The sequence below is a fragment of the Marmota marmota genome, unplaced genomic scaffold (assembly GCF_001458135.2).
Source record: "Marmota marmota marmota unplaced genomic scaffold, marMar, whole genome shotgun sequence".
Classification (NCBI taxonomy): Eukaryota; Metazoa; Chordata; class Mammalia; order Rodentia; family Sciuridae; genus Marmota; species Marmota marmota.
Genome location: NW_025999895.1, coordinates 2,967,665 through 2,995,090, shown reverse-complemented (window position 1 = coordinate 2,995,090; position 27,426 = coordinate 2,967,665). Strand labels below are relative to the sequence as shown.

Sequence of the window (27,426 nt, the reverse complement as noted above, 5' to 3'; positions counted from 1 at the left end):
CAGGCCATCCTCTGGGTGCTACTGCTAATGGTGGGGGCTGGGGCGAGGGGTCTGAGCTGCTGCGAGAAAAGGGTCCAGAACAGCCGAGGGCGGGGGCTCTGCGGAGGGCGGAGCCGAGGGCGGGCTGTGCACAAGGGGAATAGAAAAGGAGGGTCGTCCCAGAGCTTCGGTACTGACGCTGAATAGAAAGTGAGGTGTCATTTACTTTTGAAGTTTCATGAGACAGTGGAGCTGTGTGGGGAGCCCGTGTGGGGTTTTTTGCTGCTTCCCTACTCCAGCTATCCCTGCCTTGCCGGGGCTCCTCGCTGCCACCGCCACCTGCTCTCTGCACCACCGGCCTCCGTCCCACGTCTCACCTGCCAGGAGCCTGGAGGGGTGTGGCCCAGCTGGCCTCCCGCCTCCCTCCCCCTTCTGTGGGCCCTGCCCTGGGCTTGTTCGTCTGTACCCTAGCACCGTGACTCCCCACCTGGCAACACAGCTGGGTGCTGGCCCGCCCTGGCCCCTCAGCTCCCTGGCTGGGGAGGGGTGGGGAGGGCTGGGTTCCAACAGGTTGGCCTCAGTCCCATAGGCCAGGCCCAGGGCCCCTCCAAGAAAGGACAGAGATGGCCACTAGGTGCAAGTGCTCTGCCTCAGGGCCCACCAGTCCACCCTCCTTGGCGGGAGTGGCCCCCGCCGGCTGGGCTTCGACTTCTCTGCTCTGCTCTGCTGCTGGGGCACTCTCAACATGGGGCGGAGGGCGAGGGGCACCCAGAGTTCTGGAGCCACATCGGCCCTTGCGTTGGAGTTGGACCCCAGGGCTGCTGGTCGGACAGCTAAGGACACGGACGGCACCGCAGGGCCTGCGGGGAGCAACGTAGGTGATGGGGCCATGCTGGAGCCCCAGGGATGACAAGCCACCGGCCCTCCCTGCACCCGCACCCAGCCCCGCCAGGGCACAGCTGGCAACAGATTGCATCCTGCTGGCTGCTCTTCTGGCTCAGGCCAGGCCTGCTCCGCCGCTGAGCCCCACGCCTGTGGAGCAGGAGCCGGGGAAGGCAGACTGGCTAGAGCCCCTGCTGGCCACCATCAGGCCTTTCCCCTCCAACTCTCCCACTGCGCCCGCTGGGAAGGACACGTCCCCACAGCGCCGCCAGCTGGGCAGGGCCGCTCTCCACGTGCCCTGTGGGCCGTGCTCCTCGGTGCGGTGTGCGACAGACGCGGACTTGGACTCGGTTGGATGCCTCTGGGTTGGTTGATTTTTTTGTTGCTTGGATCTTAACATCTTTTTTTTTGTTTTGTTTTTTGTTTTGTGATTTTTTTTGTTTTTTTGTTTTTGCCCTTCATGGTCCGAGAAGGAAACGGTGGAAGGTTTCACTACAACAGAAACAGAAAGGCGGCACTTGCAGTTTCTCAGGAGCAGCCAGGCTAGGGGTCCCAGCACCTGCCCCTGCCCCTGGCTGCCGGCCCCCACCCTCCTGCACGCTAGACCTCAGCAGACCTGTCTCCTGGGGCCAGTCAGGCTGCTGGTGGGTGTGTGGGGCCAGGACAGGGCTGTGGGAGGGCAGAGCCTGGCTGGAAGGAGCTGCCTGGGAGCTGGGATGGGGAGAGCGGAGGCCAGGTCTGGCCACCAGGCAGGAGGCTGGGCAGCAGCAGGGCGTAAGAGGGAGGTGGCAGCACAGGCTGAGCAGGGGCCCTGGATGAGAAGGCAGAGTGGGGGGGGGGCAGGGTGCCACTGCGGAGTGGGACAGGTGCGCCCCGCAGCCCTGGCAGCCCTGTAGTCCAGAGGGAGGCGCTCCTTCCACCTGGGGAGGTGCAGACACATGTGCCCTGGGGCCAGCACCTGGAACAGCCCTTCCTGTCTTGGCGGCTCCCTAGGCTCCCTGCCTGACTTCAGGCCCAGCCTGCATCCCTAGGGTGCCCACAGTGGGACAAGGCGGGTCCCTGCAGGCCACGAAGCTGTGCACACAGTCCAAGTGATGCTGGAGTGGCCATGGGAGACCTGGGGAAGGGTACCCTGTGCTCCTTGCCTGCCTCTGGTGGAGGAATTTCCCCTTCCGGATGGACCCTGGGGACAGTGAGGGTGGTGCTGCAGCTCAGGGACAATCACCCGGAGGCCAGCTAACAGGGCCCACTGCAGAGCTAAAGCGCCACCTATGGAGCAGGGGGGGATTTGCCCCATGTCAGGCACGGGTCCTGGGGAGGCCCAGGGCTCAGCAGGGAAGGTGGCCCTGGGCCTGGGGTACTCTCTACATCTCCTTTCCTCACGGCAGCACCGAGGAGTCCCCGGGGAGTGGTGTGGCGTCGGTAGCCTACACACAGAGTAATGTGCTTGTGACCATGTCATCATTAAAAATTTAATTAGAAACATCAGCCTCAACTGAGTGGGGACAGGGAGGGTGTAGCGGAGCCAGGTGGACCCTGGGGGAGGCCGGCTGTGCAGGGGGCTGGCTGTGGCAGCTGTGAGAGAGGCCTGACCCAGTGTTTCTGGAGCTGTGTGGAGCAGGCCATCCTCTGGGTGCTACTGCTAATGGTGGGGGCTGCCTGTGCTCCCCAGCTGGCCCCCACCGTGTGCATACTGTACCTGCAGTGGCTTGGGCAGCACAACATCAACAAAGTCAAGATAGGAACCAAGGTTCAGACATACGGAAAACCAGGTCAAAGACACACACACCGTCATGGGCAGGGTGGGGAGCCCAGCTGGCTGGAGGTAAAATCTATGGGCTTTAGAGTCGCGGAGGGCCAGCGGCGCGGTCGCTGACCGGGAGGGGCGCACTGTCCTCCTGGTGGCTGTGCCTGGTGTTTGGGCTGTAGGGTTTGGTTTGGAATAGGCAGTAGTGTGAATGCTGTTAGGGGCGGGTCTCTTGCTAGTAGGGGGTGAAGCGGCTGTACCCTCCTCGGCAGAGGCTAGCCTGCAACATCAAAGATGGAGAACAGCCAATCAGTACCGTCCTTGGGTAAGGGGAGAAAAAGCAAAAAGAAAAAAAATAAGGAAAAACAAAAAGAGAAATTGCTAAATCCCGTTTTCTTTCCCCTTTTTAGTTGTCCTTGGGAAGAGTGGGTGTCATGTTGTCATGGCAACAGGGGGCAGGGGCCTGGTCCTTATGTGGAGTGGCTGGGGCCAGGAGGGGCACTCCTGACTCACAGGCTTTTGAACCATCCCCTTGTCCTCCGGCAGAGGGAGGTCCCAAGGACAGCCCCACTTTCTCATCTCCTGACGGGGTTTCCTGATGGCCCAGCTTCAGAGGGCCTCTCTGGGGACTGGCAAGGTCATGGTGTGGGGGGCTTGCTGGGCTGCGCTGTGTCCTGCCAGGGAGGTCTGGTCTCGGGGGCTCCTGCCTTTGCTATCCTGGGCCTCCCCACCCCCACCAGTTTTGCCAGAAAAGGGAAGAAAATGGCAAATACGAGAGAAGAAAAACTGGGGGGAAAATAGAAAAATCTCAGAAGTAAAAAAGTGAAAATACAAGAGGAACCCTCTGAGAATCAATGAACGCTTTTAGCTAGCAGCTGCGTTGAGGGCCCCTGTGCCGGAAGCCCAGGGCTGCAGCCACAGGTCAGGGCCTCGTCCAGGGGGCCATGGCAGCCTCTCCAGAGCCTGCCCTCCTTGGCTGCTCACAGCTGCTCCGATGTCCGAGGTTTGTTAAAATTAAAAAAAAGGCAAAGCAAAAACTGGGAGGGAGTAATCAAAACCAGGGAGGGGGGTGCCCAGCTCTCCTTCCCCTGGACGCCTCCCTCGACTCCCCCAGGATGTTTTCATCTTTGATGCAGGTGGCCAGGCTGGCTACAGACATATCAGCACCCTGCCGGGGCCGGGGCACAGGAGGTGGGTGTGCACTGGAAGCAGATTTGGGGCACAGAGGGAGCTGGACCACACGTGGACAGCTGGCCACACACACACACACACACACACACACACACAGACACACTGGCCACACGCCTCTGGTAGCAGAGGTGTCCACCCTGCACTGCCCTCTCCACCCCTCAGGGATGAGGCCACTGGGAAGCAGATGCCATTTCCTCAGAAGCCCTGCAGCCCTGGAAAGTCCAGGAGGAGGGGCCTGGTGAGGGACAGTGGGTGGTCTCTGTCCCCTCCCCTACGAGCTGGAGGAGGGGCTGGGCTCAAACACCCCCCAGGGGAAGCCAGTCTGCCCCCCAGCAGCAAGCAGCCCCACCTCTGGAACCTCTGTGAAGGGCAGGGGCTGTGGACAGGTCTTTGGCTTTCCTGGTGGTGGGAAACGAGGGGCCTTGACAGGACTTTGGTTATGGGCTCAGGAAAACAGGTCCTGAGGGGTGCTTCCCATCTGGTCAGACCTGCCTCCCTCAACGGGGAGAGGGTGCCAAGGGGCAAGCCCTCTCCCACCCCAACTCGAGTCCATGCTGCGGTCCTTCCAAGGTCACAGGATGAGGCACTGGCTGGAGGTCTTGGCCTCTCAGAAGGGCCCTTCCCCACCCGCCTGGCCACACCGATGTGGCCTCCTTGCCATGACTGGTGCCAGGGGCCAGGTGGACCCAGACTTCTTACCATGGTTCCGATGCTGTAGGTCGCCGCAGGGCCGATGGTGTGATGGTAGGGGTCAGCAGCTGCGTAGACTCTGCCGTAACTAGGGGAAGGCACCGCAGGGAGGGGGCAGGGGAGGGGCAGGTGAGGGGCAGCAGGCCTCCCATAGCCTCCAAACCAGTTACTGAATGAACCTCCTTCTGTGGGTCCCAGCCACAGGCCCCCACCTCTCCCACAGGGCCCTCACGGTTCATCCTTCCTCCCTGTTGGAAGGAAGTTTCTGGAACCCAACAGGACACCCTTTCAATACGCCCAGTGTACGCTGACCTGACCACAGGCCACGTGTCCTACGTAGCGCTACCTGGAGCGGGGAAAAATAGACTTCATTCCCCCAAAGAACAGGAACCAAGTGCTGGGAAACGGTTCCAGAGAGGGACCTGGGGCAACCAGAGTCACGGCCACCAAGGAGGTGGCAGTGTGTCCCCAGATGACCTTCCTTCACCCCATTTATCTGTAGTGACTTCTTAGCTTCTTTCAGGACAGGCTGGGCCACGGGGCCCTGCATGCCATGATGCAAGGAGGGCCAGGCCGCCCCAGGTCAGAGTGGGTGTGTGGACAAGAGCCACAGCAGCCCTCGATGAAGTGCTCCTGTATGGCCCCAACAGGAACTCTGTGTCCACCAGGCCCAGTGACCAAGGGAAGAGGCCCTGGGCACAGCCACTCCACGGGGGAAGTACTTGAGGCCCTGCCCCCTGAAACAAAGCCTGGCATCTACAGCCTTCTCCCTGGGCATGCTCACTGAGGGGTGGAGGGCTGGCTGCTCCCAGAGGGTGCACACTGCCTACCTGATCTCATCCCATTCCGCGGGGGAGGGGGCTGGGCACCTTCCCTTCTCTGAGCTAGAGCGTTTCAGTCCTAAAAGTGCTAATGAAGACCAGAGCTGTCTCCAGGGGCCAATCTGAGGCTCCAAATTATCTTCACTGGGGCCTTGAGAGCTGCAGGGGGTGTCAGACCTCAGGGATGGGAATCTGCTACCTGAGGTGTTAACTGCTGCCTAAGAACTGGGGGTTTCCCCCATTTCCCCAGTGTACAAATAGGAAGCGACTAAAGTCAAGGGCTCACTGGCTCCAGGGTCTCTAAGCCACACTGGGACCTGCTCTCCTGCAATCTTGCACCCATGAGGCACAAGTACCCCAGCCCCTGAGTGGCACCGAGTCTTCCTGTGTGTCTGGGCCCAGCCTTCCGGGACCCTGTACTGTCGTCTCCCCATGCCTCACCTGTCACTGTAGGCTGCTGCTGCTGCTGCTGCTGGCTGAGCATATCTGTAGGCTGCGTAGCCTCCCTGCGGGGAGGAAGGAGGAAGAGATGGCAGAGGCACTTAGTGAGGCTCACCCAGGGATAGGCCCAGCCAGGGCCTTTCCTGGGGCAGACACACACCCTGTGGGGCTGGGCCCTAGGGCGGGGCTATGGACCGCCTCAGTCCCCAGCCTTTCAACTTCCACCTTGGCCTGGGGCAGCGTAGGTGGTGCCTGGCCTGGGCACCTGGCTTCTGGTCTAATGGAGATCTGAGGATTGTCAAGTGGATGGTTCCAGATGAAGCAGGGCTATCTGTTCATGCCATTCATCTATCCATTCTCGCACCTGGTAGTGCATTCAGTACACTAGCGGGTACCTGCCTCTGGCCGTGTGCTGGCCTATGGCACATCTCAGGTGTCCATAGATCTACCAACAGGCCACCTCCTGACTTGGGTGCAGAAAGAGAACCCTGGGGAGCTCTGGATGCTAACCTAGACACTAGGAATGGACAAGGGCAAAGGGTTCAAGAAGGCATTAATTCAGAGATGTCTTGGGCTCAGATGAGCAGGTAACGCAATAATGGACGACTGCTCAGGGCAGGGGCAGGGGCAGGGCCAGATGAGAGGGCTCCAAGCCAGAGGAAGCAGTACGTGCAGCCCCAAGAAGGGAGAGAGAAGCCATAGGACTCCGGGGGATATAGGCTCAAGAACAAAGGCAACTTGTGGCCCTGCTTCCTGGCCTCTTTGGGGCCTCCACACTGGACAGGGGTGTTCCTGGGGGCTCACTCACTGACCGCAGTGTGCTTAGAAGTGGAAGAGCTGCTACTGCCCCATCCATCACAGTCCTAGCCAAACAGACCCAAATGCCTTTAGCTTATAGGGCTGCTGGGAGACCCAATACCACTCCCTCGATGCAAACTGACAACCCAGACTGGGCCTGGCTGGACTCCCCAGGGGTGCCAGGTTGTGCAGATCAGTGCCCTCGCCCTCTTAAGGATGGGAGGGGGCCAGGAGGAGTGGGGCCACTAGAGGGGATACACTGCTCACAGAGACAAACAGAACAGCCTACACCACCCTCCCCTTCCAGGGCTGCACTTACATAAATCTCAGCACCATAAAATCCATCCTGATACACGACCCTGGAAGCAAACGGACAAGAGAGTGGTGGGAACGCTGGAGAGGTGGGGTAGGCCGGCTCCGGTGTCTGCTGAGGAGGGAGGGGGCACGGTGCCAGCCCCGCCCACGGGACTGGCATTTTAACAAGCGTTTGCTCCAGTGCCCTGTTTGGTATAACAATAGAGTAACACCCTTGCTGGTCAGCTCCTTTCTCCCAAAAACCCAGGGGCCCATCGGCCCAGTCAGGCTTGCCCTCCCCCCCTCCCCCAGGCAGTCCTTCAGCGGGGAGGACACTGGACCACGGGGAAGGACCAGAGAGGGCTCGAAGAAGTGCCTCGCTGTGGACCCAAGGGCTCACAACTCCCCCCTTGAAAGCATCCGGAACAGGTTCCGGCGCTAAGTGACCCCTAAATGCCAGTGACCCTTGGCGGTATCCCCGTGGGGGAGGTGGGGTAGTGGGGATGCGGGCGGTTGCAGCGCTACCTTCTGGGGCTCCCGCCACCCCGTATCCCCAGTTCTGTTAAGGCTGCGGAGACCCCCCCCAGCCGCTGCACAGGCCGCCCCCGCGCGCCCCTCCGTCCCCCGGCTTCCCGCTCCGGGGTACTCACGCTCCGTAAGTCGGGATCGGGGGCGGAGGCGGCGCGGCCCGAAACGTGTTATACACGGCCCTGCCCCGGCCCCGTAGGTGCGCGCCCCGGTAGGCAACGGCTGTGCCCGTNNNNGCCACGGGCCCTGGCCCCCGGGCCCCCGTCAGGGTGGCGCGCCCCCGGTACGGCAACGGCTGGTGCCCGGTCGGTGGGTAGGGGAAGCCGGTGCACTGCAGGAAAGGGGCGCGAGACGAGAGTGGCCGCGGGAAGGCGCACCCTGCGCCCGGCCTCCGCCCACCCGCGCCCGGCTCCGCCCACCCGAGCAAGGCCTCCCGGCCCCGCCCCTCTCCCCCGCCTTTACCTGCATAGAATTCGGGTCCGTAGACTGCACCTACCACGGGGTTGAGCTTCCAGCCTAGAACAGAGACAGGGCCCAGTCACTGTCTTCCCAAGCCCGTCCCGCCTCACCTTAGGACAGAGTCGCGGGGACGTCCCAGGGCTGGCCGGGTCCCTCGCTCTGCCCCAACACCCCGCAGTGCGGCTCTGCCGACCCTGCACCCACTTCCCTCCGGACGTTTTTCCCACATGTCACACCGGCGCCCCGGACACCAGCCCCAGCAGTTTCCGGTTCAAGGGAGAGTGGAACGCAGCCTCGGCTGCAAGAAGGGATTCTGTCTTGGGGCTCTTTCCCCACCTCCTGTCCCCAAATCTCCCTTCTGCTCCGGAGCTCCCTTTCCCAGTGCCAAGTCTTGGGCTCTGCCCTCTTATCCTCCTGTCCACAGCAGGACCCCTGAAGGAGGGAGAGGAAGGGCCACTGGCTCCGGACCAAGGGTGATGACGTCTGCAGTTCCTGCCAGGTCTGGTGCCCATGGGGTCCTTACCACCCACGAGGTGGATGGCACACCCTTCCCACTTTGTAGAAGATATGGAGGCTGAGGGAGGTGCAGGAAGACTGGCCATGAAGGAGGTGTGAGGCCTCTCCCAGGATCCCCAGCTGGAATCTGCATGCCAGTCCTCCCCTTCCCAGGTGGGGCCGTCCTCTCACAGAGGACCAAGGCACAAAGGTCTGACTCCACCTGGAGCCTCTGGGAGCGGAGATCGGTTGGCTCTGAGCAGCACCAGCCAGGCACAGGATAGGGCCAGGCCCAACCTCAGCACTGTGAGGAGGGACAGGAGGGACCTAAACCTACCAGCCAGCTGGTGAGATACATCCTGGAGAGGGTGGCTCTTCTCCACATGGACTGCATGTGACAGCCCCTCACCCAGATTCTAACAGCCTCATCACAGGGCAGGTAGATGAGAGCCATCTGGGGACCCCTCTCCAGCCCCTCCAGGAGACTGAGCTGCCTGCCATGCCCAGTCCACCATCTCTCCACCTAGACTGGATGTCAGGGCTGGGACTCTGGAGTCTTCCAGAAATCAAAGTTTAGAAAAGGAGAGTGGGCTTTTCCATGATGGAGTGAGCCCTGAGGCTATCCCAGGTGCACCTTCCCTCGGCGCCACCCTAGATGAGGGAGACTCTGAGGCGAATGTCTGCTTCAGGGGCCCTGGGACCTTGACTCTGGCTTCCTGGATGCCCCTGTCAGTTCTGGCTGTCCAGGTACCTCCACCTCTCTCTGCTGGCCCCACTTTAGCCTGGAGCCCCACAGCTCACAGAGGCATCTTGAGGCCCACGGGGTGGCCCCTGTTTCAGTTGTAAATAGGAACACCTGGTCAAAGCTGGTGTGTTTGTCATCTGCGGAGGGAACTTCTGCCCTCTCCTGAAGTTCAGCGTGCTCAGAGTGGTGAGCATGCTCAGACCACTCTGGGCCAGCCTGCTGGGGTCTAGGCACCCCCCTGCAGCCCTGTGATTCTTGCCCAGCTCTGTGAAGGCATTTCAGTGAGACTGCTCTTGCAGCCAGGTACACAAAGGTTCTGCCACTCTCCATTTCCCAACATCTGGCCAGCACTGGTGACAGACCCTTAGGAACTGCACAGCTGCCTGGGGATGAATTCCACTCGACATTCCTCACTGTCAGCATTCGGGTGCTGCCCAGAGAGCAGTGGCAGGCTCTTGAGTGAAGGGTGGGCAGTGTTCCAGTAGTGTCACGGCACCCTGCTGATCAGCCTAACCCTGTGAACATGTCTACTGTTCTCTGCAGCCAATTAAGTCAATGGGGCTCCTTTCCTTGTGGGGGCCCAGTGTTTGCAATGGCTGCAAACAGCAGCCTCCTTGGTAATATATGCAGCTGTTGCTTGGATGGCTGGCCTAAGGGACCTTGGAGGCAGAATTTGCACTGCATGCCCTTGACTCTGCCCTGTGCTCCCAGTTTGAGCTTCAGTCAGTTATTTGGGGTGCAAGTGTCTAGCACTGACATTGGCCCATTGCCATGTCCACCTGCACCAGCTGCAGAACAAGGAGCATGTGATTGACACCCTATGCAGGGCCAAGTTCAAATCCTCTCAAGTTCTTTGATCGCCACATTGCAATGAAGTGGGGCTTTACCAGGTTTAAAGTGGATGAATTTGGAAATGTAGTGACTGAGAAGCAACTTGTCCCAGGTGGTTGTGGGGTCAGATGCACCCCTAGTCATGGGCCCCTAAACAAATGTGGGTCCTTGCACTCATGAGGGCTTCTACTATGCTGCCCACTCATCATGCCCACGAGTAAATCCTACTTCCTGTGTCAACACTTTTACTTCTCCTGCCTAGCACCAGATCACAGAAGTCTCAGCCATAATGTACTGGGGACACTTGCAAAGCTGGGGTACTGCTAGTTTTTAGAAAGAACTTGAAATTTGAGTCTTCAAAAAATCTGGGAGGAAGGACACAATATTCAACTCTAATTGGGCCTGGCCAGAGCCCCTCTCCTCCTCTAGGACCTGACACATGCATCAGATTGGCCCATGCCCCGGGGCAGGCTTCTGTGCTGGTTGGTCACCTGACTCCATGTGGGGCAGATCACATGGGGACAGGAGTGGCTGGATGTGATGTGGTGCACCCTGTCCCTATGCAGGGGTAGGTGGCTTGCAGAGAGACCTGTCCTGACTATGGGCAGCAGGATCTAGAAAAGGCCTTGGCGTGTGGCTGCAGTGTTCGAAGCAGTCCCCTGGCCTTGTGGAACTAAGGCGTGCAGTGGCCACCAGACATCCCTCCAAGGGTTTCCATGGCCAGCTCTTAACATCGGCTGATGTTCAAAGGAAAGGTGCTTAAAGGAAAACCCTGCACCCTGCTGCAGTCAGGTGCACACATGTGACCAGGCAGTTAACTCGGGGACCGCGGGGTCAACCTGGTGCTCACAGCATTGTCAACACTTCTAAAGCCCAAGGGGCACAGCTCCTTCCACAGCGTCGCACTTGATCCCGAGCACTTCTGCCTCTGGACCCTAGGCTGCACTTAGAGCATTATTTGCCCTTTAACAGCCCTGGGCAATGGATATCACTATTCCTGCTTTGCAGATGAGGAGACTGCAGCTCAGAGAGGTCTAGAAGCTTGTCCAGGATCATCCAGCATGCCTCGAGTTCTTCCTGAGCGTGTGCATACTATGTCAGGGCAGCAGGTCTGACCAAGAACCCTTCCAATGTGAGCCCCTGGGTGAACTTATGCCAGCACCCAGGAGGCCATGGCGATTCCACGGTGCCCAAAGACTATTCACATGGCCTCTGGGGTACCAGGGGCTCCGTTCTGATGCACGGGTGGAGGTGGTCACCCCAGAACTCTTGCCTCAGTTGACCACCACTTCTAGCTGGACAGAAGCAGGAGAGCTGGGTCACCAGCAGTGGAGGACAGCACCTAGGAGGGCTGGCCTGCAGCAGTCTTGGCTCCCTGGGGCCAAGAGTCCTAGGGCCTCTGCCTGGCCCCTGCAGCCTGCCGGGGCCCTGTGCCCCTTACCATTGGTGTAGGGATTCCCGGTCTTCTTGTTAGTCATGACTCGGGCTGTGGCATTATTGACCTGCCAGAGAGGGAGAGAGGAGGGGAGGGAGCGTCAGCCTCCGCGCAGGCCCACTGTCTACCCCAGTCCTGCCCATGCTGCTCCTGCCTCCCCATGGTTTCCGGGGAGGGGGCTGGGAGCTGGAGGGAGGCCCCAGGGCGCCCAGGCTGCCACCTGGCCTGGCCCAAGGCCCCTGGTCCAGACCTGCACCTCCTGCCCTTCGTGGGCTGTTCCAGTAAGGCGCCCGGCCTCTCTGGCAGCCCAGGACTGTAGGAGAAGCTCGCTGCCAGCTCCCCAAGTGCCCCCGGAGCAGCCGCCCGTGGCCTCCAAGACCTTTTCTCCCTGGAAGCTGCTGAGGCCCTCCTAGGTACAATGGCCACTCCCTGCCCCCAGAAGGATCACCCCTCCCCCTCAGGTCAGGGTCCTCAACTGGTCTGGGCACCCAGTTTTCTGCTGGGGTCTGTGTGCACGGGGTGGGCAAGGCAGGTGGGAGCTCTGGACAGGAGGGCACCCAGGGGCCTGTCAGACTGCTCAGGGGGACACAGTGGACAGGAGCCTGTGTGGAAGGGAGTAGGGAAAAGGGCAGGCGGTGCCCATGGAAGGATTCGGGCCACACGGCCTGCTCCCACATCCTTGGTGTGAGCCGACAGGGCCTGGGCTGTGTCCCCTGGAGCCCACTGGGCACTGCTGGTTCAGTGCCCACTGAACACCTTTGGCTTCTGAAACCTCCCTCCTCTTGCCCGCGGGCTCCTCCTTAGCTGCCTCCGGCCTCCAGCCTCTCCTGGAGGCCCTGCCTGTCTGGAACCCAGCTGGGGACCACCAGAGCCACTGAGGCAGGGGGAGTGGGGTTGGGAGGCCCTTGGCTGCCCTTCGGGTCACTTGCTGCTGCCTCTGCCTGTATCCAGCAGGAGCTGGGAGTGAAGGCCGAGGGACCCAGGGGCACAGTACAGGGCCTGTGTGGGGGGTGGGCAGGGGCAGCTCTGCTCCCTGCTGAGAAGGGCCTGGAGTCAGCTCCTGGTGGAGTCAGCCGCCTGCCAATGGGGACAGACAGGCAGCCACTCTGCTTCAAGTTGCTAAGCCTCAAACACAGTTTCTGGGGCTTCCTGGAGTCTGGCTGGGGACAGGGCTCTCCTGGGAAGTGGAAGGATGGGGAGGGGAGGGACCTTGGGGAGCCTGAAGCCCAGGCAGTGGGCTCAACCAGAGGCCAGCCATGGGGCTCTGGCCTCAGTGTGGCCCTTGCTCCTGCCGCAGAGGACCCTGGCGGGGTTCTGCTGGGCGGCCAGCAGCGGGCTGGCGGGGCCCCAGAGCGACCTCCCTGGCGCAGCACACTTATCTGAGCACCTCAATTTTTCGTCCCTCTACGATCGTCCCATTCAGCTTCTCCCGGGCTCGGTCAGCATCTGAGCTAGTTTCAAAAGTTACAAACCCAAAACCCTGTGAGCAGAGGAGGACAGACACGGAGAGAAGACAGGATGAGAAAAGGGGGAAGAGAGGAGTGGGGAGGGGGCACGGGAGAGGGCGAGAGGGAGGGGGAGAGAGGGCCGAGTCAGGAGAGTCGGAGAGCCTCGGGCAGCCCAGAGGTCTGTCCTGCTGCCACCGCAGGATGCACGGGGCGTGTGGGCCCTGAGCGGGGGCAGCTGCTGCCCGGCCTGAGCCCGACTGGAGCTGATCGCCTGCCCCTCTAAGGGGAGAGGCCAGAGCTACAAGAGATGCTGACCTGGCCAGGCGCCAGGCCTGCACCCCAACCCCTCCTCAGGCGGGGGCCAGGGCTGGGCTTCAGGACACACGGGGAAGCAGCCCCACCCACCCCTGCCCTAGGAGCCTGGGGTGGGGGTCTCGCCTTCCTGGAGGGGCGACAGGGCTTGTCTTTGCCGGGCACCCTCCCAGCCGGCCCACCCTGCAGCCCCTTCCCCCAGCCTCCAGGCCATCTCCAAGGGCAGGCCTGCGGCCCTGGGGGTGAGTGGGGGGTGGGGGGACCCAGGCCCAGGGTGGGGCGCTGGGGTACAGGCAAGGGTCCTGGCAGCTCAGAGAGAAACAGCAGCAACAACACAGACAGCTGGGGGCGGGCGGGAGCGCGGGGAGACAAGCACCCTGTCGCCCGGGGTCCTCGGGCGCGAAGCTCTCCAGAAGGAAACGCACATTTCACAGTTAGCCTGGCAGGACCTACAGCTGGCGCGGTAATGGTGGCGGCCTCTGCGTGGCACCCACCTTGGAGCCCCGCTCGTTAAAAATGATCTCCACGTCTAGAATTTTCCCGAATTGCTGCAGAGATAGAAGCAGAGGGGAGGGCAGGGACACAGGAGAGAGGGTTAGGACAGGACCCGTCCACTCCTCTCCAGAGACGCCCCCCAGGCTCAGGGCCCCTCCCCCTCCACAGTAGGGCTGGCAGGGACGCCCACACCCTCTCCCGGAGGCCTGGGTCTTCCTCTTGAGGGGCAGTGCAGGATACTGGCCCCACTGCCGGTTGGACTGGGGATGGGGGGTGCTGTATCACCAGGGTCCTCTGGGACATGGCCATGTGGGGAGGGACGCCCAAGGCATCACTGCCATTCCTCACTTGTCATAAAGGGTGAAGGTCACTGGGGCCCCTCTCCACCAGGTGGGATGGGGAGGGGGGTGGCATGAGCTGGGGCTAGGAATGGGGGTGAGGTGACAGCGTCAGGACCCTTGGTTGGGAAAGGGACCCTCAGGCTTCCCTGAGATGGGGAGGAGGAGAGGAGGGGTGGTGGGAGGAGGAGGAGGCTGAGGAGGGGAAGATGAGGGGAGAGGAGGGCAGAGGGACCAGGGAGGGGGTCCAGGGCCTTACACTGGGGCCTTGCAGGACCCTGCGCTGCCTGCGCTGGGTGGGCCGGGCTATGTCAGGTGCAGAGCAGCAGGGACCAGAGCCCAGGCCCCTGGGTAGGACACACTGCAGTAGGCCAGGACACTCTGGCTACCCCTTCCTGCACCATCACCAGCTAAAGTCCCTGTGAGCGCCTGTCTCTCACTGGTATGTGAGGCCATGGGCCTGTGAGCCAGGTCCCTGAATAACCCCACCAGGTCCTCGGGGGCTCAACCTGTAGCCCATGCCGGCAACTGACGCGGTCCCCTTCCCCTTGAGCAGCCCCAGGGGCCGGACAAGAGCCTTGGAGGCCCAGCGAGCCAGCGCAGCAAGCCCCCAATTTCTCAGGTTCTGAAAAGTGCAGGACATTGTCTCTGCACTAAAGGGACCCAGCAAGCAGACGCCGGCCAAGGGCCTGGGCTGGGGAGAGCTCAGAACTGTCAGTGGCTCTACCCAGGCACAGGCTCGGAGAAGAGCCCTAGGCCCCAAGGTCAGGAGGATGCAGGGTGCTCATCACCCCCAATTCTGAATCATTTTAGCCCTCAGCAAGTCTGGGCTCCAAGTCAAGGAGGGAGGAGTGGACTTCCATGATCACCTTGGGCTGGGGACTGGGATTTGACCATCTCTGGGCTGCTAGGAGGCACCTCCGGTTTACCTGACAGGCTCAGAGAGAGGGAGCACCCTGTCCCCAGGCACCCAGGGGAGGTCTTGCTTGGGGCTGCTGCTCTGTGTGAGGCCAGAGGCCGGGCTGGCCTGCAGGTGCCAGGTGCTAGGGGACAGCAGTTAGATGGCAGAGAATGACCAAACCCGCTGCCACGACCAGGGGACTCCACAAGTTCCTGAAGACAGGTGGTATGGGTGGAAGGCAGACTTCTGGTGGGGAATGGGGACGGTGGGGGACAGGGGTAGTCACAAAAGACCCTCTTCCTGCCCTGCCCCACAGCTCCAGCCAGCTGGACCTACGCAGGAAGGACTCTTGGAACCTCTCCACCCGCACCGGGAAGCTGCTTCGGCACCCGGGCTGAGTGCAGGCTGGCAGGATAGATGGGCCCTGGCACACTCACCCCGAACATTTGCCGCAGGTCGGGGTCCCTGAACCGGAAGGGGATGTTGGAGACGTGTAGCCGCTTGGGCTGCTGCTTCTCTGTGGGGTCGGAGGGGTGGAGTGGCTGGCTGTCCGTCTGTGCCGCCTCATCTGCCTGCTGCGGGGAGAGGACCTGGCTGTGGAGGGGCCTGCTCACCCCGTCTGCAGCAGGCGGTCCCGGGCCTGGGCCCAGACCGAGGATCTGGGCCGAGTTCCCACACTTCGGCGTCTCCACGTCGAGGACCCACCTCTGAGACTTTGCCCAGATGCACAGGCGAGGCCAGCTCCCTCCTGCCTTCCCAGCACCAGGCCTCCTCGGCCGCCTGCTGTGAGCTCGTCTGCTCAGGCCTGACCACAGAGGGGAAACCTCAAGGGCCACTCAGTCCCAGTGAGCACTGTTGCTCTCAAGGATGTTTTGGGGGGTGTAGAGACCCTGGTGTTGTCTCGGCCAGATAGACTTCAGAACCAGGCCTCTGGGCACATGTATCTGTAAAGGCCTCTCATGGCGAGCTCCTGCAGAGGTTCCCTCTTATTCTAGCCCTGCTACTGCCACTCAGGACCCCGGGGGCCCTCTAGGAACCCATCTGAAAGCCTGACAGCAAAGTCTGTCCCATACAGCTGGTCCTCATGTAGGTCCAAATGCTGGCCAGCACAGGGGCTCCGAAGGGACTGAGTTTCAGAAAACAAGCTGCCCATGCGCCAGCCCTCCCCTCACAGTTCCCAGTTAGAAGCCCAGGCGTCCTGAGGCAGCATGAAAGAAGCCTTGCCTGCATCTGGTGGTCAGGCCACGAGCTCACCACAAGGCTGGCCTCCAACCTGGCTCAGTGCGGATGCATCCACAACAGCAAGGGCAGATAGTGAGCTCCGGTCCTGGACACCAGGCCTGAGGCCTCACCTGCCAGTCACGCTCACACCCCAGGCCACAGAGAGCCAGCCAGACTTGCACCTTGCTCTGCTCAGGTGGTGGGCAGCACTGCAGCGGAGTGTCCACAGTGGTGGCCAACGTCGGGCGTGGGCACCCAGCCATGGGGGCGTTCCCTTCCTGCCTCAACTCCCTGCTGGTCATTGCGATTTTGAGGGACCCCCTCCAGACACATGGCTTGCACTTGGATCTCTGACTTGCTTCTGGGACAGGTACCAGCTGATGGCACTGGGTGGGGGTGTCTGGCTCCAGCCACCCTGGGCCTCTGTGGGCACAGACAGAGGGTGCCAGGAGGTCTGTGCTGCAGTTGGGACAAGTGGAGGAGCTGGTGGCCATGGTCTCCCGGGTGGCCCTAGGAGCAGAGGCAGCCAGCCTGGCAGTGCAGGGGAAGCTGGCCAGAGACACCCAGAGCAGGTCCCCAGGGTCCCCAGGAAGCGCCTGGTTTGCTTAGGCCATTTCAGGAGGGCTGTCGCCTGGAGTGGACAGTGAGTGGGGCTGAGGCCTTACACCACAGTCAGGGAAATGGAGCCCAGGAGGTGGCCCCCCTCAGGCCACACGGCAGCTAAGGGGCAATGGACTCGAGTGGCTACCTGGCTTTCTCTGTCCCCTTTCTGGAAGGTTGGGCCACTCGCTCCTACTCCTGAGCTCAACAGGAGGCCTCTGACCAGGCTTCAGGGCAGCTGGAGGCCTTAGGTGACCAGGAGCCTGCAGGGTATGGAGCACATTGTCCCCTGTACACAATGCCTTCCTGCGCGGGCAGATGAGCACACGGCACACACACAGGTCAGGGCGGCTGCAGCCAGGCGCCCCCACCCCCAGGGCCATCAGCTTATACCCTGGTCTCATGTCACCTGGACTGCTGCCCCTGAGGGGCTGAGTGGCCAGGTTCTTGGAGTGGGCAGGGCCTTGGGCTTTCGCAAGCTGGGCCAAAGGTCAACCCAGGAGCTCATCCACGGGGGCTGCACGTGGGATGGACGGCTTCGTGGCAGGAAGAGTTGGTGGGGGAGGGGGCGGACAAGCCTCTGGAGACTGCCAGCCCGGCCTGCGTGACAGCCCCACTTCTGTGGGGCAATGCAGGGCAGCAGGCTTGGGCTCTGAGGGCACACGGGGCTCCTCCTGAAGGCCTGGAAGGCCCACACCCAGCTTCCGGTGCTGCTGCCCGGCCGACGCAGGCCTTGCCCAGGAAGCAGCACTGCCCAAGCATGCCAGGGCCTTGCATAGGTCTGAGCTCACTGAGTGGCCACGGCAGGTGTTGTACAGGGGCCTGTCATGGAGTGCGCCCCTCCCCGTGCATTCCATGCACCCGTGTCTTCCACAGCAGCTCTTGGTACCCGAGTCCTGGATGTGGGAATCCAGCCTGGATAGCGACATGCAGTGCTGGCTTTGGACCACCAGAGGGCATTGGTCAGCGCAGCCATGTGCTACCAGGAGGAAGCCCTCCCCAGAGAAGGCCAGTGGGGAGGGGGCCTGGGACTGGTGCTGATGAAGTTGGGGTGACCGGACCACCACACCCCACCTCAAAGGCTCTAAAGGGGCACAGGTCAGGAGAAAAGGGGTGAGGGGCATGCACATGGTGTGAGCCGTGAGGTGTCGGGGCTCAGGAAGAGGCCCCCTGCCTGCCCTGCCCTTAGCTAAGCTGTGGACAGGCAGATGGATGGGCCCAGGGACTGTAAACTGTAAGGGGTGCTGAGAAGCCCGGGCGTAACTGCACGCTGCCCCTGCCCCTGCGCGGGATGGAGGCCTGCCCACCATTTATCACAGCGGCTCAGCCGCCTCCTCCCCGCGGCTTTCTGAGGCTCCCCGACTTGTTTTTAAAGCAGTCTGTGCTTCCAGTTCTCCAACGTAGGGAGAACGGAGACTACAGCTGTGTCCCCCCGGGAGTGTGGTGGCTTTGCTTCAGGGTCGCCTCATCACTGGGTCTCGCCCCAGCAATTATGGAGCCTCCCTCTCCGGCCTCCACCCGCTCGAGGCCAGGAGTCAGCTCCTATCATCGGCTGGGCAGGGTCTGGACTCTGTGCAGTGCATCTCCCACACTCTGAGGAGCCTGCACCCCGTTGGCCTGGGCCTCACTGAGCTCGGCACAGAGAGGCAGTCAGAGAAAGAAGGCTATGTGGCCTTCTCTGTCCCCTTCTGGACCCCGCAGCCCCTACATGGGGACAGAGCCAAGCTCTGCTGACACGGCACAGGATGAACCGGCTCTTGGAGAGCTTTCTCTGCAGCCCCATCTCTGTCACCCTGTTCCCCCAGGGACCTCCTGGGCCCTTGTCAACCACCCTGCCATCGGCTCCGGTGGACGGCCTGGCTCTCCCTGGTGGGCCCCAGTCGCTGAGGAGGAGGGGCCCTCTGCACGTGGCCTCCAGCCGTCGGCCAGGAGCGCCTTCTTCAGCACGGGGAGCTGGGCAGCCCCTCCTCTGGCAGCCCCGGTGCTCCTGCTTGGCCTTTGAACGACCACCTCTTCCCAGCGCCGCTGCTGGCCTCTGCACTTGTGGCATCGTGGTGGTGGCTGCATCGCCCGCCCCGCCCGCTCCAGCCTGGAGAGTGGCTTCGTGGCTGAGCCACCGTGGGGTGGTGTGGGGCCGACTCCTCTTCCCTCCTGCCATTCTCAACCACCCTCCTGCCAACGTCCACCCCTGCCCTGGAGCGGAGAAGGCAGGGACCCGAGGCTGCAGCTCCTGGAGGAGAGGCCCATTGTCCACTTTCCTCCACCTTCCTCCACCCGGCCAGCCCCAGCCCTCTGGTGCAGGTGCACTCTTCCGGCGTGTTCTATCTGCACATCAGTTTCTCTGACATGCTGAGGTGCCCTTAAGCACAAAGATGGGGAAACCCCTGTAGGTCTCCCTGCGCTGCCACACTCACATGACCTTGAGTGAATGAATGAGTGATCCTGGGGGCACCTGCCATCTAGACCCTTAGGGTGCTGCAGAGTAGTAATGTAAGGTCCCCAGGTCCCCCTGCAGCACCCCTCTGCACCCTGGGCTGCCCTCTGTCCACAGAGTGCCGCCGTGTCCTGGTGATAACAGTGTGAGATGCGGACCCAGGCGCAGCAGCTCCGGGTGTGGGACTTCCAGACAGACGGCCTACTCCACAGGAAGAAGAGGGGCTCTGCCAGAGCGGAGGTCCCCTGGCGGAGGTCCCCTTGCAGAGAAGAGGAGCTGTCACAGGGAAGGACCTGTTGGGCCCACTGAGACTTTGGAAATCAGCACAAGCTCTGCCCTGGGGACCCTTGGAGCCAAGGCTGCTGGCAATCACAACTGGTCATCTGATGGGGTTCCTGGCCCCTGCCCCCTCCATGGGATTAGACTGGGGTCTTTGTGCCTCTCTCCTGGGTGGTGGAGGTGTCCGGAGGGCCTTGAGTTGGCTGGAACATGGACCCCCACTTCCCAGCAGGAAGCCTCTTGAGAGAAGAGGAGGAGGAACCCTGGTGGGGCCAGAAACCCTAGGAAAGCCTTCCCTGAGCCCCAGCCCATGGTACCCTTGGGGTGCTGGCGTGGGGAGCGGCAGGAGAGGAACTGCACACCGAGAGAGCCCCTGTACCCACACGCCCATCGGTCTCGGGCCACAACAGGTCTCCTGCGTCACCCTGGGTCTGGGCAGGTCCGGACTTCCAGAGGCCACCTTTTCAGGGGCTCTGGGTGGCTGACTGATGGGTACCTGGAAGCCCTGCAGAACGTGCCTCCCTCCTGGCCCTGGACAGCCCAAGGCAAGGTGCTCTCACCAGCAGGAGGAAATTCCTCCAGGGAAGGGCAGGGAGGCTCTGGTGCCTTTGCGACATCTGGGCTTGTGGCAGGGCCAGGGGCTGAGTGTCCTGACCTGGCACTGAGAGCAGGCACCTAAGAGGGGACCCCGGGGAGCACTGAGTGGAGGGAAAGAAGAGACCAGGGCACAGGGTGGCCCCCTCCCAGGAGCTCAAGGGAAGTGGGACCTGGTGGGAGAAATGAGGTTCAGGCCAAGGTTTGGCACCCGCCCCTGCGGCCAGCCCTGTAGCCCTGCACCCTAAAATCAGGCTTGGGGAAGCCAAGAGGAGGCTCAGATGAGCTGAAAGAGTGTCCCCACATCTGCCAGGACAGGATGCAGGCAGATGCTGCCAGCACCAGGCAGCTTCCCTGGGAGGGAGCCGCTCCTCGAACCCTGGGCCAGCAGAGACGGCATCTGCCGTCCTCTCAGGCTCCCTCCCAAGGTGGCAGGCTTCTCCTGCATGAGTGCTCCAAGGTCAAGGGCTCAGGCCCCCAGAGGCTCCCTGTCTTCGTGGGGTATCCCTGATGTTTCCAAGAACTCCTTCCTAGGGTGGTCCAGGCCCTCCCACCTGCAGCCTGCATTTGGCCCCAGGTCACAGAATAACTCGCTCCTCTGCATCCCAGCATGAAAGACCCGTGCATCTCCACCCTGACCCCTCTGTAGGACCCGAAGAGACCCAGCCCCAGGGAAGGAAGGCCAAGGCTGCCCGCTCATCTGGCTCCTGTCTTCTCTGGCCCAGGTGTGTTCCTCAGGAAGCACTCCAACCCCTGAGCAGCGAGGCTGGCCTTTCTTGGCTGGAATACTACTCTGGATGTAGTAGGATCCTTGTGGGCCATCGTTGCTGGCTCTGGGGTCCTCCCATGCAGCCAGGCCCCCTTCTGATGTTTTTGTCCTTGTCTGGTGGTAGCCAGAGGACAGGGCTGGTCATTTTTTCTCTGTACCCCAGAGTTGATTCAGAGACTGGCACACAGTGGTGCTCAGCAAATGTCTGGGTGAATGTGCAATGACAGAGGCCTCTACGTAGGTCCTGGTGGTGGTGTCTGTGGTGGCCCCAGGCTGTCCCGAGGCTGCAGGGCTCCGTCAGTCCCCACTTGGTGTCACCTGTAACCCCTCCTGTCTCAGCCCCGGCTTTCTTCCAGGCAAAGCTGAGGCTCAGCACGAGAGGCTCCCATTTGTTCATAAGGAGAAGTGGCGATTCAGCCAGGTAGGCCTTGTCTGCGGGTCCATCAGAAGAAAGCTGGGCCACCTGGCCACGACTTGCTCTTGGTGGATCTCTCTGGCTCGGGGGCCACCTCTCTCTGGTGGGTGGGATGGATCGGGCCAGGGCGTCCCAGGAGGTATGGTCTGGCTCCCAGTTCTAGGAGCCCAGGGGTCTGGCCTTCTGTGTCTGTGGCTTACAGCTGGAGGAACTCTGGGGAGTCTGCCAGGGAGGCACAGAAAGGCCTGACAGCCCAGGGGGCAGCTGCGTGGGCTCTGTCCACAGAGAGCTGGGGTGACACTGGAGGCCTTCGCGGGCAGGAGAGGGTGACACTGGATGTGCACAGCATCCTGGGAGCCAGCCCAGGAGGGGGAAGGGCCGAGGAGTGCAGCTGGGGGCCGTCGGAGGCGCCAGGGCCGGGCCGCTCTGCTCTGGGCCCGGCCCCCACCAGCTCACAGGGCCAGGCGTGCTGGGAGGAGCCAGCAGGAGGCAGTCGGGNCTGCTCTGGCCCGGCCCCCACCAGCTCACAGGGCCAGCTGCTGGGAGGGAGCCAGCAGAGGCAGTCGGGTGAACCCACAGCCCTGAGCAGAATGCTGTCCAGAAGGCCAGTGAAGGATGGAGCCGGCGGGGCCTAGGGGGCCTGGCCTGCGGGAGGGGCTGCCTGGACAGGGAGCCCACGGGGTGGGACTGCTCCTCACCAGCTCCTGCTCCATCAGGAAATCTGAGAAGTGCAGGGATCAGCACTTTTGCTCCAGCTGCATTACAACCACATAATTGAAGCTATCTGATTGGCGGGCGGCCAAGCAGGTAGATTACAAGTGATTAGAAATGATAGGAGGGGCCTGCGCGCCAGACAGCCCCGCCGCCTCCCCTCACCCACGCTGGCGTGCCCCTGAGACCCCACGGGCCAGGCCTCTGGCCCCCGCCATCTCCCTCGCTTTCCATTAACAGGTCTCTGGTCGCCGAGGATAGGCTTCCCACCTCCCAGGTGAGCTGAGAGGTTTGTGGAGGCCAGAGACAGCTGGAGGTGGGCAGGGGGGCCACTGTCCCTCCATGCTCACCACCTGTCTCCTGGTGCCGGCTGATGATTGTGAAGTCCAGGCTGGGAGTATCTTGGCTGGGATGAGGACCCCCGGACAAGGGCCTGGACAAGCGTCCCCTCCTAGACCCCCCACCCGTTTGCCTCAGGCCCTCCTGAGCCACCCTCTTCTGGGGGCACCCCTCCTGCTACTCCTGGGCTGGGCCCCAGGGTGGTGAAGGACACTTACCGGCACTGTCTGGGTCCCAGTGATGGGCTGTGTGCTGGCCTCTGTGCCCGGCTGCTCTGGGTGGGTCTGTGCTGGTGTGTACAGGGTCATGCCATGCTCTGGGGGCACCGGGGTCTGGCCCGAGTAGTCCTGCGTGGGGTGCGGTGGGGGTGGGGCGTACTCAGCGGGGATACCATTCTGCGGCGGAGGAGGGTACTGGGCAGGGGGGTAGGGCTGAGCCATCGCTTCAGGCGGAGCCGTGGCGTCCTGATTACCCTGCAGAAGGAGAGAGAAGGCCTGTTTAGTCTTATCCTGTCCCAGAGCCCTCGGGGATGGGGATGGTGACTTTCAGGTGAGCAGAGATTTTCCAGAAGCCCTGGTGGTAGCCACCTAGTACTTTCAGATGCATTTTCCTGGTCCCCCAGCAGGGGCCCATCTGAGAGCAGGAGGTGGTGCTGGACTGGGGGGCACCGGGAGTCCAGGTGCAGAACGAGACACCCCTGAGCACGGGCAGCTTGGAGTCCTCAGAACGCACTTCAGGTGCTTTTTTCCCCCTTTACAACCCTCCTAACTTAAAAAGACCATTTTAGGTTGAGACGACTACAGACTCACATGCAGTTGTAAGAATAAGAGTGACGCCGCGTGCTTTTGACCCAGTGTCCCCAGTAGCAATGCCCTGTAAGACCAACACCACTAAGATACCATTGATTTGGTCAAGATGTGCAATGTCCCCGCAGCGCGAGGACCCTTCCTGTCCTCTGGCTGGCGCACGTGCCTGGCCTCCCTGCAGGGCTGAGCCCTGCTTTCCCAGCCGCAAAGCTTCCCGTCCAGCCTGGATCCCTGGAGGCAGAGCAGCCCAAGTCCCAGAGATGGCCATCACGCGGGAGCCTCACCAACCAGAAGCTTCTGCCTCCATCTCCAGGTCCTCAGGGAGGTCCCGAGGACCCCTCCCTGCCCTTGCAAAGGCCTGCTGCCCGGGGAGGGGACGTGCGCTCCCTGAATGCCAGCCCTAGCCCCTCCTGGGGGCTTCTAGTAGCCAGCACCGGCAGAGGGGGAGGACAGGCCCTCAGAGTGGCGTGCAGGGCCCGTGGCACAGCAGTCCCCCCCGGAGCAGATCCTTGGCCCCATCCAGGCTTCTGCTTGTGAGGACCACTGAATGAGGCCTATAAGAAGCCTGGCGGAGTCCTGCCCCAGACAAGAGCTTGGGCCTTCAAGCCCTCAGAGTGAGGGCCAGTGGAGGCAGGAGAGGGGGCCTCTGCTTTGCTTCCTCCCCACTGCAGACACGCCCTGAGCAGAGAGGCACGGACCCAGGGCGTGCGTGGTGGGAGGTCTGTCTCCTGGAAGGACAGGTGCCATCTCCTACAGGAACAGCCCAACGGGAAGGGCTGCACATGGCCCAGCTCCCGAGGGACCAGGCGCGAGCGCCAGTCCCTGCTGCACTGGCTTTGCTGGAGGAGGAGGGCTGTGCAGCGGGGCGGCCGCCACCCGCACCTCGCACCTGCCGCTCCCCTGCAGCCGTCGACCACAGGCGTCCCTCATTATGCTGACGCCAGTGCACAACCACTGGGTGCCAGGCCTGGGCTCCCCGTGGAAGGGTCTTCTCCTTGCTCCCCTGCACGTCTGCAGGGTCCCTTGGCCTGGCTCTTCACCGTCCTCTCAACCCACCTCCCTCCGCCACAGCCTCAGGGTTGCAGGCCAAGGGCCTTCGCCTGCCAAGGGGGACCCCTCATGTGCCCCGTGTCCCCCCCAGGCCCACCCTACGTGCTTTAATGTCTCGTCTGTCTTCACCTCAGGATGGGTGTCCCGCAGAGAGTGGCCAGGCCTTGTTCTCCATCACATCTCTTGCTAGGTGGCTACTTGTCCCCCAACGCTGATTCTCCAGCATCTGGGGTGTGTCAGACCTGAACTCAGCTTGATCAGCAGGAAGGGAAACTCGCACCACAGCTGCCCTGATGCCAAATTAGCTGTGAGAGTACCGAGCACCCCAAGGAGCCTGGCTGCCACTGGGGCCGTGGTGAGCAAGGCCAGGGCCGGAGGCTGGGCCCTCCCCAGTGCTGGCCCCGCCCATGTCTGCCTGGCCACCAGTTGGGAGGGGGCAGGGTGGACAGTCGGCCCTGCCCTGCTCCCCTTAGTGCCCACTGTCACCTCTGCTGGGCTCTGCAGTGGCAGCTGTCCCCTCTCTGTCACCCTAGGACACACCAAGCGAGGGCTTCAGCCAGAAATCCTCTCCTCTTCCCTTCTTTCTCCATAGCAAAGCCACCTGGTCTCTCCCTCCCTCCATAGACACTGGGAACTGGGGCAGCACCGGCCCTCTGAGGGAAGGACAGCCGGGCACAGGCACACACTCACTCAACGCCTGCGCCTGGAGGGTCCTGCCTACTGCTACAAAGCGGCCGGGAGGCCACGCCACCCACTGCTGGCTGGCACACTGGCGTCCAGCCTGGGAAGTGGGGACCTAGGACAGGGAGGTGGGAGCAAGGGAGTGTCCAGCGCAGTGGGAGAGGACCCAGCACCTGGGATGGCCCCGGGGGGCGGGGGCAAGGCCAAAGGGTGGACAGGAAGCAGGGAGCGTGCAGGGCGCAGGGCCGGGAGGGCGCGGGCCTGTCAGTGGGCCTTGGCAGACACTGGGGAGATCGATTCACTGATGAATATTTGATTAGCACCTTCACTAACTTACACCATCTTCCCCGCTCCCCCCTCCTCCAAGGCCAGAGGAAGGATGGGCGCCCCACCCATCCCTCTCTCCCCCCCAGGGCCCCTCCCTGGGTTGCATTTGGGACTGTGTGATAGCTGCCAATCAAGCCTACTGTGGTGGTTCCTGCAGGGCTGAGCCCAGAGCTAAAGAGCACAGTCACGGGGACCTGCCAATACAGAGGCACCAGGCAGTGTGCTGTGCAGCAGGAACGTGACAAACACGTCCCCGTGGATGAATGGCTGCACGTAAAGAAAGAGGGACAGTCCTGTGGACACGGTCACCGACTGAGCTCTACACGCCATCTCACTGAGTCCCCACACCACGCCAGTAAGGCAGGGTGGGTGTCGCTCTGCTCTGCAGGCAGGAACAGGAGGCTCAGGGCCGAGTCCCCCCTGCTCCTGCCCTGTGGCTGGGGAGGTTGGCCAACACCCTCGGGTGGGGGATTCAGACTGAGCAGGTCTCTCCGGAACCCCGCTGCGCTGGCCTGCCCTGTGCTGCCCTCTGCCTCCTTGTCTCATGTTTGTCCACCCATTCCCCATGTGGGAGGGATCACGATCACCACTTTTTTGTCATTGTAGATGGACAGAATTCCTTTTTTATTTGTTAATTTTCGCGTGGTGCTGAGGATTGAATGCAGTGCCTCACTCATGCTGTGCAGCAGCTCTGCCACTGAGCCCCCGCCCAGCCCGCAGTCACCAGTTCTACTGAGGCGCTCGAGTGCCTGGCCAGGCTCACAGAGCAGGTGAGCCCAGAGCTCTGAGGCCCACAGGACTGACCTACTGCATGCACTCTCTGCCTGTGTCCCCAGGGGGCTGGGGAGGAAGGGGATGGGTCAGCGAGGGCACGTTCCAGCTCCCTGGAGCCACCTGGGAGCTTCTCCTGCCACTCCAGGCTAGTGACCCCACCTTCCCAGCCGGAAGCAGATCACGGGAGTGTTGACCCCACAGCAGTCAGTGAAGGTGGCACTCGGGCCTGGATCAGTCCCAGGAGAGGGTCACATTCGCTAGCACCTGCTGCCTGGTCCTTCAGACCCCACCCCAGCTGTCCCCTGGGCTGACCCAGGCCTAATGCTGGGGCAGACGAGGGCACTGACCAAGGAGGTTTGCAACGAGCTCAACATTTGAAAACGGAGCGTGGTTCCGGTACCATTCACAGAGGCCCTGAGTGCGCAGGAAGGGGACTGAGGCAGACTGTGTCCAGGAGGAGGCTCTGGTCGGGTGGGGCTGCTCCTGGGTGGCAGCATGGTGGCTGGCAGGCAGCGAGCTCCCGGGAGGGTGGTGTTCGTCCTGGCAGGGGGACCCGGGCCATGAACAGAGATCTGGAACCAGCTCAGGTGTGGGGCAAGGAAGTCAGTGAGGGAGGGCGGCTGTGCCGGCCCTGAGGCTGGGCCCAGTGCTCCAAGAGACTGCCTCGCGTCTGGCATCTGCCCAGCAGGCTTCTGTCCACCTGTCACCCTGTCCCTGTTCTGAGAGGCTGAGACTGGACTCCACGCTCTCTGGCTTCCGGGGGCTGGAGGGAAGCATGATCTGGGGTGCTGGTTCCCTGACTGGGGAGGCCGTCTCAGGCTAGCTCCATCTTGGACCAAGGGGGGCCTGGCCTCCTCTGATGAGGCCCTGCTCTGACCCCCCCCCTCCATCACGGGTTCTGGGCACATCTTCATTGCCACCAGCTCCAGGCTCCTGTGCTGTCCCTGGTGATCCCTCCGCCTGCCCTCTGGACACTTCTGTAAATGGTCTTGAAGCAAACTTGCCTCAAATTATTCTAGACAAGCCACCTGCTGCCTGCTGGGTCCTGACGTCCCCATGCTGGATGAAAGGGCTCCTCTGGCCTGAGAAATGGGCAGTGAGGCTCTGAGACAGGCAGGGCCCTGCAGCTGATGGCCTAGTTGGCCTGGCCTTGGCTCCTGCACTTGGGGTGGAACTGCCCTTGGTCCCTGAACCCCAAGCACTGGCCTACCATCGCCATTGCTGAGTGAACCTGGGCATGGCCTTCACCTATTGGACCTCAGCAACCCAGTCTGTGGAATGGGGACGGGGAGCTGTCCACCTGCAGGCAGAGGCTGGGTGGCAGGGCCCATCATCCCCAAGACCTAGGCCTGAGGGAAGGGCTTCTGCTCACGCTGCTGGCCGGGTGCCTCCTTGTCCGGCCTGTGTCCTGCAGCCTGTGTGCGGTGCTGGACAGGACACAGTGCTCTGGAAGCCTGGCAGCGGCTAGAGCCCTCCCTGCACAGCCTGGCCTCCCTCCCTCTGCACAGTCCCTTCCTGGCGCCGTCCACTCCTAGGCCCTCCAGGCCAATTAAGCTAATTGCTCTCCGACTCCTCACCCCTGGAGAGAGGGCGCTG

At 62.2% G+C, this 27,426-nt stretch overlaps 1 protein-coding gene and 1 non-coding gene across 12 annotated transcripts in view; one reads left to right on the top strand and one right to left on the bottom strand.

Annotated features, from left to right (window-relative positions):
- Positions 1–1,243: 1,243 nt before the first annotated feature.
- Rbfox3 (RNA binding fox-1 homolog 3) overlaps positions 1,244–27,426 on the bottom strand; it is a 377,727-nt gene continuing 351,544 nt past the window's right edge. For 4 of the 11 annotated variants that reach the window (XM_048797595.1, XM_048797592.1, XM_048797588.1 and 1 more), the window contains exons 5-16: positions 22,411–22,665; positions 15,268–15,405; positions 13,591–13,644; positions 12,724–12,816; positions 11,343–11,403; positions 7,834–7,887; positions 7,680–7,702; positions 7,494–7,603; positions 6,869–7,049; positions 5,752–5,816; positions 4,499–4,577; positions 2,245–2,888 (exon numbers count right to left, since the gene is read on the bottom strand). In XM_048797595.1, coding sequence (XP_048653552.1) covers positions 2,844–2,888; positions 4,499–4,577; positions 5,752–5,816; positions 6,869–7,049; positions 7,494–7,603; positions 7,680–7,702; positions 7,834–7,887; positions 11,343–11,403; positions 12,724–12,816; positions 13,591–13,644; positions 15,268–15,405; positions 22,411–22,632 — 1,125 coding nt within the window. In that variant the 5' untranslated portion in view covers positions 22,633–22,665 and the 3' untranslated portion in view covers positions 2,245–2,843. Of the gene's footprint in view, positions 1,354–2,237; positions 2,889–4,498; positions 4,578–5,751; positions 5,817–6,868; positions 7,050–7,493; positions 7,604–7,679; positions 7,703–7,833; positions 7,888–11,342; positions 11,404–12,723; positions 12,817–13,590; positions 13,645–15,267; positions 15,406–22,410; positions 22,666–27,426 lie in introns of those variants that run through there. The other 7 variants (XM_048797600.1, XM_048797583.1, XM_048797605.1 and 4 more) reach the window with 5 other exon arrangements.
- Positions 9,608–9,742, top strand: LOC125615006. The gene has a single exon (XR_007345573.1). It is a non-coding gene; the product is annotated as a small nucleolar RNA SNORA70 (small nucleolar RNA).